The following is a 13,681-nucleotide window of genomic DNA, read 5'->3' on the forward strand; positions in this document are numbered from 1 at the left end:
CCGATAATGGCTATAGTTAAGTTCGACCTTGATATGATTGATTAATTACAACAGTCCAAGATCTCGATAAAAGCAGCCCTTGCCTAATGCCAATAATCAAACTGCTCCTCCCGATTACTTGCTCTGATTATCATCAATCACAGGTCTGAACCATTCCTAGCCAATAAGCAGCAATTTGACAGAAATTATAAAGGGGAATTAGGCAAGTGGCAACAGAGGTCGGCAAAGAGGCATGGCCACACGCAACACAACGCAGGTCGCCGTGGCGAATGGACAAGGTGATGTTGAGCTGGATCGGATCACTTTGCAGATACCACCAACGCTTATCAGCTGGACTTTTCTTTTCTTCTCCATAAAACGTGCAAGCATGGATCAGCCAACAACACTATTTTTCTCTTCATCAGCGAAGACTATCAAAAGTGCGAAAAAGCCAGGCAACATAAACCATCTAAATTGCTAGTGAAAACGAACAGCCGAGAAATCGAGGGGCGTTGATAAAGGGTTCGGGTTGAATCCCCGGGATAAGCGACAGCAAGTGCGAAATTGGCTGCAAAGATCTGATGTATCCCCCATCATCATGCAACAAAACACAAGATTCTTCTTGCCCACACAACAAAACAAAAACCGTTCGCTATATTATTTCGCTGTCAGTCACAGGCCCCTTGCCTTCAAAGGAGAAGCAGATAGCGCGCGCATGTTAAAAGTAAACAGACTTAGAATCATCCACTTGTCAAGCCTCGTGATGGACAGGCGGACGACTAGCCCGATGGCGCGTCCACAGACGGAGAGGAGTCGGCGCTTTTCTGGGCTTCCAGAGCTGCAAGCCGCTTGTCGAGAGCCTTGTAACGGGCGTCCAAGTGGTCGTGCAGACCTTTCACCTGCAAAAGTTGTGATTTAAAGATCAGATGCTTATCTTCAACCCAACGAGAATCATGCAGGTGTATAGTGGAAATGCAGAGGGAGCATGGTTAACAAACACCACATGTATAGAAACCTCAATCTTAAAGCCCAGACAATGATTGCATTTCTTAAAGCCAATGACATGTAAAAGGCAACTTTACTTATGAAAAACATTCACAGCTAAGCTTTACCTCGGGAAAAAAACATCCTCAACTAAGGTTACAAAGCCCATCCCACATTTCAAACAATTTCTTGGGAAAACTATACAAACACGTGTCTTTATCGCATCTACCTGGACAAATTTGAGCCTTTCATCTATGAAATTCTACCTATTTACATGAACTACTGAACAATCCCACCAGTGCATAACGAATGACCATGGTAAATCAAATATGGTGAATTATCCTAGTGTTCTTCTCATATTTCATTGTCAGGATATCTAGTGTTCCATCATTCTGATGAAGTCACCACAATTTCATACCGGAAGGTAGGCAAAACCACCAACATTCTTGTTGATGAGAGGAACAGGCCAGCTTCAAGAGTTGTGATATATCATATATGTAATGTTCAAAATAATAATATATGGTCTATACTTGAGTTTACTCTGAAAAAAAAACATCTATGTTTGAGCAAATATATGTTGGAACTTGCAAGATTGGTTGAGTCTATGAAACTGAAACGCTCCTGAGATATGCTGCATCAACGAATGCCAAACCACAACAGAGGATCGAGTAAAATTCAACAATAATAAATGCCATGCTGTTAACACTAGATGCATTTCCAAATTCATGTTCGCGTCCATTCTACATTGTCAAGACATGATCGTCTTGTAATGTGCTAAGGGACTGCAGAAAACAATGTTTTCACTTACCAATCAAATAGGCATTTCAGTGTGTGGTATGAGATAATTATAGAACAGTACATATCCATCAATCCACCATCCAGAGGTCAAGTTGCAGCAAACTAGTCACATGCATTTAGACAAGACAACACATGACTAGAGAACTTCAGAAGTACACCAAAAGATATTGACTCTCTCCTAGGCAGTCCCATGTCCAATTGCTTGCCTGAAACTATGAACAAAGTATGACGACCATGCGTCGACGTAACATTATACCTCGGATCCTATTCAAATCATTGTACCCCTCCTTTTTTTTTGAGCAACCAGACAGCAGGAGAGGCTCCTACGGTCAATAAATTTAACTATACTAGTTACAAATATTTACATGGTCACTTTGGACTCAAAGTCTCACCAGAACAAAGGTTTAAACAGAGATAGAAGTGATAACTTAGTCTAAAAGTTCAGCAAGGCTAGGGGATACCTTAAACTACGATTTACCCCTGAGATCAGAGCAAGCTACAAACCACTGAACTGCCAAACAGACCATTAGCTTGGTAAGCCAAAGACACTACATCACACGAAGTGGAACTGGAACTGTCAGCCATAGAGGTCCAAACTCAAAACGACATTTCTGGTTACCCGAGCACGGCTTGCAGAAACTAGGCATGGTGATTTGTAGGCAGACAGACAGAGCACAAGTTGTAATAATCGAATGAAATGTGGCACTACAGGCATCCCCAAGTATATAATCAGCAAACGACATGGATGTCTATCACTGGATACGTTCTCCTGGTGCCTATCCAAGTCCGATGCTGGGGGGAATTTTCAGGGCAGACCAATGATGCCAACAGCAACATGAATACATGATCTACAAACAAGTGGTTTCCTCGACCCGCGTCAGGAAATCAAATCAGCACTGCGATCCATCCTTCACAGACGACGCAACGAGGAGGGGGGGGCTTCCCATTCCCCCGTTCTACTTCCTAGACGCGGGGCGCAGAGCCGCGGGCAGATGCGTTTGGGGCAGTGCAGGGACCGAGATCTGAGGCGGGAAGGGGCGCGGCCCGTACCTGGAGGGCCGTGGAGTCGTGGGCGAGCTTGTAGTCCTTGTAGAGGAAGTAGCCGCCGCCCGCCGCCGCGGCCGCCGCGCCCGCGAAGAAGGAGGCCAGCCTCACCCGCAGCATGAACCCCATCCTCCTCCTCCTCCTCCTTGCTTGCGCTCCTTCGTTCCCCTTCCTTCCTTCCGCCGCTCTCTGGCTTCCTTGCTTGCGCCGACTGCGACGGACGATTCGGTGCTCGCGTCGGTCAGACGGCTCGACCTAGGCCTGACACCGGGTCCCGCATGTCAGTGGTGCTAGACATTACTGGGCCACGCTCGCCGCAACGGGGGACGGAAACCTGGGCTGGTCATGGTCTACGTCTTCGCTGATGGGCCGGGCCGACTTGTGCACCAGAATAGCGCGAGCCAAGGAGGGCGTTGCCGAAGAGGCGAAGAGAAATTTCCGAAAAATTATCCCCGCGAGGAGATAGCGCTGGAGCATCACAGCCGCTGACCGCCACGCCGCTCGCTCGCTCGCTCCCCGCGAGCTCGCCTCGCCTCGCCATGCCGCCGCCCTCGCTCCTCTCCCTCCTCCCCGCCGCGTCGGTCTCCGCGCGGACCCGCCGAGCCAAGCGCAGAGCCCCTGCCGCGAGCCTCCGCATCCCCGTCCTCCTCAGCGCGCGAGCTCCCACGCCGCTCCGCTCCCTACCCGCCTCCTCCGATGTGGTCGAGGGCGGGGGTGGAGGGGGAGGAGGCGAGGAGCTCCACCTGCTCGACAAGCCGTTCCCGTCCCCCTCCGCGCCGGAGGAGGACGAGCCCGAGCCGGAGGTCGCCCCGGCGCCGTCCACGGCCGAGGCGCTCGCGCCCTACCTCAACTTCTTCCAGGTCAAGGGCGCCGACGCCTCCGCCGCCAGGAAGCACGCCTCGGAGGACGGGGCCGTGTCGGCCGGGCGCGGGGTCATCTACTACAACCCCAAGCCCGGGGACCTGGTCGTGGGCGTCGTCGTCGGGGGCGACGCGCGGGCAATCGACGTCGACGTCGGCGCCGGAGGCGAGCCGGCGCTGATGCTGACCAAGGAGGCGGCGCCTGCGTCCTCGGAGGAGTTCGCTTACCTGGCGTGCGACGTCGCGTCGGGCGGCGCGAGGGAGTTCGCCGCGGAAGGCAGGGTCGGCGTCGCGGCCGGCGGAGTGGGCGCGAGGGTTGGGAGGACCGGGAAGGAGAAATGTGCGCCGGTGGTGGGCGTTGGCACGGTGGTGTTCGCCGAGGTCCTCGGCCGAACACTTGGTGGGCGGCCGCTGCTGTCTTCGCGAAGGCTGTTCCGGCGCGTCGCGTGGCACAGAGTGAGGCAGGTCCTCTATGACTCTCCTCTCTATTGTTGTTCTTGGAATTTGATGAACTGGTCTAGAATTAGCCATGATTTGATCGTTCAATGTATGTTTTGATGTGCACTGTCAGTAGTTCAGTACCAGATACAGATATAGTTTGTTTGAACATAATGCAGTACAGATACTTCAAACACCACTACTAATGTAGTGTGTATTATTAGTATCAGGAATAGATCTGCAACCCCCGAGTCATGGCCGCCGTCTTGCTTGTACCAAGTAGATTTTTCATATACTGGCCGGCCTATCTAAAACCTCGAGCTATTAAAGCAGTGTGATATATATCTTGCTTGTGGGTTAATAGGCAATTATGTACAATCACAGCTTGCTCCTGGGTTAATACACAATTTTGTCTTCAAGGTTCGTAGCATGGCATGAGTCAAAATCATTTGCAGCCCAAAATAGAGCATCTCATGTTTTTGTTAAGAACATAGAGTGATTTCATGCTCAAGTACATGAAGAAATGGTTGGTATTACATCATATGATCATGAGACCTTGTAATCTTCCAACTAATAACAACGTACATGCATCCGTCGTTCAGCCTATTGTATCGTAAAATTGATGTTTCACATCTTGGATGCAGAGTAGTGCAATGGAAAAATTTGTAGGATGGAAAACCCTTGTTTTGGTCATATTTTCTCGATGACAATGGATGATTGGACATGACTGTGACCTATGAAGTTCTGAGTTCAATAGCTATTATTTTTATTCTGAATGTTTTATATATGACAATTTCTGTACATACTGATGTCCAGATAAAGCAGCTAAATGTACCTATCAAGGTTAAAATTTCTGAGTGGAATGCTGGAGGCTTGTTGTCAAGAATTGAGGTACGAGTTACTCATAACTTCAATGGATTACATTACAGTCCACTTTTCAAAATTTGTAGCTAAAACTCACATCCATTATTCCATCATTTAGGGGCTCCGGGCCTTCCTACCTAAGCCTCAGATGATGACTAGACCAAGAAATTTTACAGATCTAAAGAACAATGTAAGACGCATGATCCCTTTTATCTAATTTTGTCAAGTTATTGTCAATAAAGTCGCTGTAACTTGTGAATTATATTGTTTCTTCTGCACAGGTTGGTCGACAGATACATGTCTGTATTACAAAGATTGACGAAAGGACTAACGAATTAATAATTAGTGAAAAGGAGGCTTGGGTAAGTTAACTGCATGTTTATATGGGCCTCTGTTCAGTCTGTTGTCCTTACCTGCACCATTCATGTGTTTTTACTGTGGCTCTTCATAGTAGATCATCTTGGTCCATCAACTTATTGAATTGGCTAAAGACACAAACTTATGCAAGAAATGTTTATTTAAATAGCTTTTGCTGCAGTCTACAACTTGTGATAAATACACCTGAAGTATCTATATCAATTGAATAGTACAGCACGTTGATCAGATTTTGACTTGTATAAGAGAACAATGAGCACCCTTGAGTTCTTCTGAATAATTTTGATTTTCGGTACTTCTTTTAGGCAATGTTATACCTTAAAGAAGGGGCTCTCTTGGAAGGGACAGTCCGCAAGTTGTTCCCATATGGTGCACAAATTAGGATTGGGGAGACTAACAGAAGGTAATATCACTAAACTGAACTGAAACCACAACACTTATTTTGGAACAGAGGGAGTACATACTAAATATTGCATTTCTTCTTTTCTGCCAAAGTTCATTTTACACTTGAAAGTTGAAGGAGCATACCTTCCAGTTCCATCATTTCATTAGTAGCTGCTGATAAGTTTCTTTTTGGCCATATTCTCTTATAGTTGTGCATATGTTTTAGTATGGCTTACTCCTATTTTATGACAAACAAAGAATATGTTTACCAAATAATTTAGAAGGTGGCTGTTACCACAATATTTTAAAAGCTTTGGCAACATTGATGATGTTAAGTCTTGACTAGATTATACAAATATAATTGTCAATCTTGCTCCTTTTGACATTCTTAACTGGATTACCTGAACAAAAGAGTTATTGTTAATTTTAGTGAAACATGGGATTCACTGACTAGCCTTCACACTGATGAGTTCCATTGGAAATTCTGATAATTCGCCAGATAGTGAGTCTCTCTTCTTTTATCAATCTCCTGGCTTAGATTATGAGCGATTGCCATGTGCTCTAGCAAAGGGCTTGCCTTTGGAATATGTACTTTCAAGTATTTACATGCCATGCTTCACTTCCATTTATAATAGATCATATAACTTCAAGCATTTGGAGTATGCATCTTTCCTTTCAAAAGGTATTCCCTCTGTTCCAAGATGTTCTTACTTTTTTTCTGAATTGGATGTATATCGATGTGTTTTAGTGTGTTTGTTCACTCGTTTCAGTCCGTATATGTAGTCCATATTGAAATATCGAAAACATCTTATAATTCGGAATGTAGGTAGTGCGGAGTATTATGGACATCACTCTGTTCACTTGGCAAGCTTGTGAACAATGTATAGGTGGGAAGATTTCAGATGTTTAATTTACAGCTTGTGATGCTTCTGCAGTGGTTTGCTGCATGACTCAAAGATAACACACGGTCAGCTGAGATCCGTCAGTGACGCGCTCAGCGTGGGCGAGAGAGTGAAAGCGCTTGTGATCAAGTCGACGACGCCAGACAGAATTGCTCTTAGGTATGCCGAAAGAAAAACTCGCAAAAACTAAAAACCATGTATGTGCAGCACCGAGAGCTCACGTGTTTCGGCTGTGTGCAGTATTAGGGACCTTGAGAGCGAGCCTGGACTGTTTCTCTCCAACAAAGAGGTAAGAGCACCGCCTCTTTGGCTCTTCAGTTTTACATACTACTCCCTCCGTCCGAAAATACTTGTCATTGAAATTGATGTATCTAGATGTATTTTAGTTCTAGATACATCCATTTTTCATCCATTTTGATGACAAGTATTTCCAGACGGAGGGAGTATATGTGTCAAGCTGCCAATGGTGAAGGTAGTCACATTTTTCATTTCCTCTGGTTTCCGCAGAAGGTGTTCGCCGAGGCTGAAGAGATGGCGCGAAGATACCGGGAGCAAATGCCGGCGACGCCTCGGTCTGGCGAGGGGCCCGACGACGGCTACGACGATACCGTCCCGTTCGAGGACGAAGCGGAGTCGTACGCCAACTGGAAGTGGCTGAAGTTCATCAAGTCCGACAGAGCAGACTGTAACCCCAGTGTCACCGAATCATCGGGATTGTAACGCAGGAATACCGATTGCTTCTGCACAAATTTTGTTCAGTCCAGTGCTGGTCAGCCTCACGGTATTGATGAGTGCTTCGCAAGATGAGCTCAAAGGTGTCGGTGAGCGGCACGCGGCACGCGGCGCCCTGAATCCCCGATCGATCTCACGATCGCAGGTCGCTGTTTGGCGTGCCTTGGTTGCTCTGACGCGCACTGCTCACCTTCTCGTCGCCGTGTGTTCCAAGCCTGGTCATCGTCGTGTCTATTGATCACAACAGTGAGGGAGAACGTCGCACAGTGGCCGACTGACAACCTTGGAATAACCTGCCGGTGCGTGCAACAACCCAAAGCCTATATAGCAGCCGACCCATCGTGTCAACAGACGATCGATCTGTAAGAGACGAAAGCGAGATCCTAACCCGAGGCTAAAAAAGTTTGTTCTTGTTGGGCCTATCTATTCTATCATCGCCGGCCACTGAGATTCCTCAGGTGTCACGTCGCAGACACTTCGGTTCGGTTCAGTTCAGGCTTCTCAACAAAGCTCCATCTGCGTACCTACTGATTAGTTTATGGGGGAAATGCCAAGGGCGTGCTCCTCGTCCCTGAGATGGTGAGATACACCACCGACCTTCATTGATCATGCTATATGGACGAGTATGAAAGTGGATTAAGGTAGCAGCCGTGAGCGAGGAAATTACTGTAGCAAGCGTGACGCTAGAAAATACTCCCTCTATATTTTAGTGATCCAAAAGCTCTTATATATGTTTACAGAGGGAGCATTAGTAGCGTCAGGAAACATTATGGGACGCAGGGAGTACATCGCAATCGTCCTCACTCTTGCGCCCTTGCGTACTCATAATCAGCTAGCTGTAGCCTATAGCTCTGGACTGATCTGTACGTGTTTCACCTTTCCTAGTGGTTAGCTAATACTACTCTTATACAGTACTCATCGCCTGCAGCTATGGCTCTCGATTGACTTGTACGTATTTCACCTTTCTTAGCGGTTTACTGATACTGGTAGTATACAGTACTCACCGAGAAAAAACTACTACTGCACAGTATATGATGCACGTACGTACGTGCCCTGTTGGGAGATTGAAGACGGGCACCGTTAAACTGTGGTGGCACGTACCGATCGAGCAATTTACCACGATTAATTGGGCGATCAGGGTGGTACGCATATGTTAGGAAATAAACCGTGATGCGTGTGTGTCCACGGTCACCAATGTGAGTGTGTTGGGTGATGTCAGTTGGATAGATTAGTTGTTGCTAATGCGAGTCATTAGGAGTCCGGCGAGGAGCTGCATGTATGAAGCCAGTCCGTGGTCATACTGCTGGACCGCCACTTGCGGATCATACGCGTTGCTGCGCGTGTATCTCGTAGTGCATGAGTATGGATCGTGTAGAAGTGGTGAGAGGTCCTGCGTGCGTGCGCTGAAGGCATGGCTGGGTCGTTGGTTTAGGCGATGTGTGCGCTGGGCTATATAAGCCCATGCAATCGTCTTGTTCCTTGAGACAAGTGAATACAGAAGAAGAAAAAGGCCCCGGCGTTCGTCGCTGGGGCGGGCGTCCGTCGCCGTTGGTGTTCGTCACCCAGCAAAATTTGTATACTCTTGTTCTTGTGATTGTTCGTCGATCCTTGGTTCCAACAGCATATATGAGTACTTGGGTATGGGGGGGACACAAGGTACAGTTTTTGATTTGGTGAATGGTGAACGAGCTGCTCCGTCCCCCTCCTCGTGTAAAACAAGAAAAATAGAGGATGGAACCGGCCGGCCGGACTCCTCTTTTCCTCTTTTCCTTTCAACCTGGATGATGGGTTCTCCTTTTACTAGCATTGACTCTCTTTTTCAGTTTTTCCACACGAGTGGTTGATGCGTCTTGTTTTCTTTCTTGATACGGAAGCAGGCAGTTCACCGAGGAGGCGGGTACTCCTGGTAAGGCATTTCATCGATGCCTCCCTTCCCTTACTCACAGCTCAATCTCCCTGGCTATATAGCATGCGGTAGGTTCCAGTGCTGGAGTATGCATCGATCGTACGTGCACACGTGGAATTGATTTCCACCACGTAACCACCGAACCCGACTGCCGGAGGGTTAACTGAACCAGACCGGTCGGCCCTATGGATCGTCCATATATAGCATTCGCTCTGTAAAATAATATAAAAGCGTTTAGATCACTATTTTATAGTATTCTAAACGTTTTTATATTAGTTTACGGAGGGAGTATGTACTAATTCCGTTCGTGCGCCGCCATGGACAACACGGTCACGGACACAGCCACGCGCCCGTGCGTACCCCCGCCGTGCTAGCTGGGGCCATGCATATGCACGCGTCGCCGGCCGGGGCGCTCCGCCGAGCAGCACGCCGTCGCGTCGCTGCTCATGTGCTCGCCATACCGCTCGAATATCTACGTGACACCGACGTACCATGGGGTGGCCCTGAGACCGTGTACACCAACCACTGAGCTCACGGTCAAGCGCCGTTACATCAAAGGTCCAAATCCGAGAGCCATTTGGCCGGGCCCGTAACGTTGCCTGCCGGCGTGCCTCACCTCGCCGTAAAACGACTCGCGCGCGTCGTTTCCACCTGGCCGCCGACGAAAGAGCTGGCTGGCTAATCAATATCGATCCATCAGTCACGCATGGATGCGCGCCTGGTAGCGTCGTGACGATTAGAGGATCCAAACGTGCCCTGACTAATTAGCGTCCCGGTCGGCGTTGCACGCTAGCCCAGCCCCGCGATCGATCGATCGATCGGCCCGGCCGGAACGACGTACGTACGTTGTTCGCACGTGATCTTCCTTTCCTCCATCTCAACGGCTCCTGATTCCTTCGCTGTCGCACTTGGATTTGCCAGTCATGATCCTAAACTGGTTTGTTAATCAAGTACGGGGTACCCACGTTATTGCTTCCTCCGGCCACCTCACTTACTTCACACCTCCCTCTCGCTCCACAAGCTTGTATTAGCGTTTCTTCTTTGTATTTCATCTCCAAAAACGTCATATGGCAGTATAAAGAACATCGGTAATGAAGAACACACCCACATCCTAGACAACATATCAACGGATGCGAACACTGCAGCGAGCTGAATGCGCGCCGCTGTCATCGGCCCTCTCTCGTCAGAGCCGGACAAACATTGTCATAAACAATCAGAGAATGCCGCTAAGGCCCCATAAGGCCAGTGCACCAGAACAGCAACCGTCGTCGATTTCGAGCAAACGTAAATCACAAGGATCTAACTTGTAAACACACGAACACAAACAAACGAATAAGGATCCAAGCAGAACCACCGGAAACTAGTACCGATCGAATCCCACAAGGCCCATTGGAGACACATTTCAACACGCTCTGTGACGATGCTAGACGCACCGCTGAGGCCGGGACTAAGCGGGGAGAACACAACTCGACATATGCAACTGGGATAGGTTGAACACAACTCGACATATGCTAATGGTAGCATTGAAGGTTGTTGGCCTTCTGGAGTTAATCATGCTCTGAAAGAGCAGCCGACCAAAATGTTTGACCTTGTTAGGTAACCTATTACCCAATATCATTCCATCATCGTCTTCATGTGGTGTGTAGGTGGCCTTAGTGTAGAATGATCAAGCCGTTGACGAGGAACCAGTCATCATTGTCATTGTTGCATTGATAAATCACACAACAAAGTTATCGACACAATCAATGATGCAGAAGCAAACTGAAGTTATGTGATTTCAAAGGTTAAATTCCAACCCAGTTTCACATGATTAATGCAAAAGTTTGTGTTTTTCAGTTCATTCATTCCAAACAAATGTTGGATATTTTGTGGCACCGTGACTGAAACGGAGTTCAAAACCCTATGACCTCCAACAAATACATTCATGATAGTGTTCACAAGGAATACAAAACCCAGTCACGGAACCTCGTATCAGCACACCTCGCTCGTACGGACATGGTACACACATGAAATGATATGCATTCTTTCTATTATACTATATAAAAACAGAAACCAAAACACATCAGGATTTTGCCATCATGGCCATGGAGGTCCATGGTCGATTCTCCGCGAGAAAACAAAGAAAAAGATTCCCCGGGGCTTCTAAACCGTCGTCCTTAATCCACAATCATGATATCCATTTAAGGCGTTAATCACCGCACATGCCGCGGGGCCCACCACCCGACGCCCGCGTAATCGATCCCCCTCTGTCCCTACTTCGCCCACCCAAATTCTATGCTTAAGCATTTTGACCTATGCAAAAAAAAAAAGTTGAACCCCAAATGTTACCTTCAATGTTAAACTTAATTTTGTTTCTTTTTCACCAACGAAGCACAACTATCCCCTTTTGCATGAAAATTTTCAAGCGTGCTTGTTCTACTACCAATAACATCTACAAAAAAAAATCATAATTTTAAAATCTAAGTATTTGTTCTGAATTTATTGTTCATCTGGGAGCATTTGCACCCCAGAGCCAAAACGGCCACCCCGTTTTTCAGTTCGCTCATTCAAAAGATCCGTCATATATTTGTGGCACTGCAGTGAGCCAGTGAGTTCAAAATCCTATTACCTGCGACAAACACACTGATGATAATATTAGCCATTCTCTGAAAGAGAAGCCAAGCAAAATGTTTGATCTCATTAGGTACCCTATTGCTCAATATCATCCCATCATCATTTTCTTCATGGAGTGTGTAAGTGTCCTTAGTGGAGGATGCTCGAGCCATTGATGAGGAACCAGTTGTCATTGTCATTGTTGAACTTGGAAATCACACAACAAAGATATCAACACAATCAACTATGTACAAGCAGTTGAGGTTAATCGACACATGATTAAGACAAAAATTACATTGACGTTTCAGAGTGGGAGAAAGGGTCCAAGAAGGCATTTGTCAAGGGTTGGTGATGTCAAAGATCTAGCAAAACAAGGTGATATGTCATTTATTTGTCAGGTCAAAGAAAATATGCTGAAGGGTTTTGCTGTTTTGCAAATAAATAAGGGGTAGGTGTGTGGTAAGGCTTGAAAGTTTTGGCGTTATAGGTGGAATGAATTAATCCAAAGTGAGCCAAAGGCAAGAAGTATCTTGAAGAAAATTTATGCTTTCAACAAGCACATTCTAAATGCCTACCCCCACTTTCACCCCCCAAAAAAATCTCCATCTGAAAGACATGTTCCACGCAATTACGCATTTCACCAGTGCAAGATTCGTTAGCATAGAAAAAAGGCTGTCTAATTGCTTGACTATCTTTGGTCACATTCCTATAGGAAGCCTAAAGGCCAAAATTTCGTGTGTTTCTTTTGGGAGTACAAACTTCGTGTTTTTCAATTCATTCAGTATGACCGGCAACAAACACATTCATGATTTCACGAGGAATACAAAATCCAGTCACGGATACATGCATGGTTTTGTACTTGATTGAAAACACATGCGGATTTGGCTATCATGGCCATGGAGGTCAATGGTCGGCTCCCCCTCAAAAACAAAAACAAAGAAAAAAGATTCCTGAGGGCATCCAAGAGCAACTCCAAGGAGGCAACCCATTTCGTCTGCCTGTGTCTGTTTGGATCGGCGCGGACAAAAAAAAACTGCCCAACGCAGAGACTCATTTTCATTTTGCGTCCGCTTTGTATACGCACGGACCCATTTTCGTCTCAAATTTGAATTGCATTTGAGTCGTTGGCGGACACAAAGGGGCCGCTTTCTCTGCTCTCCTTGTCCGCTTCTGCCCACAGCATGTGCCGCGTGGCCCACATGTCATCCAACCACCCGCCCATCACACCCATCTCTCTCATCCTTTTCTCTCTCCTCATCCATGCCACACCGCGAGCGCCTCGCCGGCCTCCTCCCGTGGCATCTTCGTCGACCCCGCCTCGCGCGAACTTTGCCCTGCTGTGCCCGGCGTCAACTCGCCGGCCTCGCCTCGCCGCTCCCAGCCGCGCCCCGTTGCTGCGTCTCGTCGCGCCTAGCGTCGCCTCGCCGCGCCCACCCGTGCCCGTCCTCAACTCGTCGTGGCCTCGCCTCGCCGTGCTCGGCCGCGCCCATCCTCGACTCGCCTCGCCCCGGCCGTGCCCGGCCCCGCCGCGATTGGCCGGCACTCGCCGCACCCACGCCGCCGCCCCTGCGCTCTTGAGTTCCGACCGACGACGAGCCACAAGCAGCCGCAGCTGGCCGCGAGCGTGTGTGCTGGTGTTGCTGCCGCGCGCGTGCGCTACCTGGGTGCAGCTGGCCGTGCATGCATCCAATGCTGCCCGCTGCGGGCGTGCGAGCTAGCTAGCCGCCGCTGGTCGTGCATGCATGCTGGTGCTGCCGTGCCCGGCTGCTAGCTAGCTAGCTAGTCGCGGCCAGCCGCACGCGCATGCGGGCACGAGGCCGGAG

At 48.1% G+C, this 13,681-nt stretch overlaps 2 protein-coding genes across 2 annotated transcripts; one reads left to right on the forward strand and one right to left on the reverse strand.

Annotated features, from left to right (window-relative positions):
• Window positions 1-468: 468 nt before the first annotated feature.
• Window positions 469-3,042, reverse strand: LOC125526552. The gene is made up of 2 exons (XM_048691226.1): window positions 2,812-3,042; window positions 469-878 (listed from the first exon to the last, which is right to left on the reverse strand). Exons 1-2 carry the CDS (start codon window positions 2,932-2,934, stop codon window positions 759-761), a joined length of 243 nt encoding a protein of 80 aa, XP_048547183.1. The 5' UTR covers window positions 2,935-3,042; the 3' UTR covers window positions 469-758.
• A 199-nt stretch (window positions 3,043-3,241) lies between these two features.
• On the forward strand, window positions 3,242-7,404 carry LOC125526565 (protein PIGMENT DEFECTIVE 338, chloroplastic-like). Its single transcript, XM_048691232.1, has 8 exons — window positions 3,242-4,130; window positions 4,920-4,994; window positions 5,086-5,157; window positions 5,249-5,329; window positions 5,648-5,745; window positions 6,662-6,787; window positions 6,869-6,917; window positions 7,136-7,404. Exons 1-8 carry the CDS (start codon window positions 3,345-3,347, stop codon window positions 7,346-7,348), a joined length of 1,500 nt encoding a protein of 499 aa, XP_048547189.1. The 5' UTR covers window positions 3,242-3,344; the 3' UTR covers window positions 7,349-7,404.
• Window positions 7,405-13,681: the final 6,277 nt, after the last annotated feature.

Source organism: Triticum urartu, chromosome 1 (assembly GCF_003073215.2).
Source record: "Triticum urartu cultivar G1812 chromosome 1, Tu2.1, whole genome shotgun sequence".
In the NCBI taxonomy this organism is placed as follows: domain Eukaryota; kingdom Viridiplantae; phylum Streptophyta; class Magnoliopsida; order Poales; family Poaceae; genus Triticum; species Triticum urartu.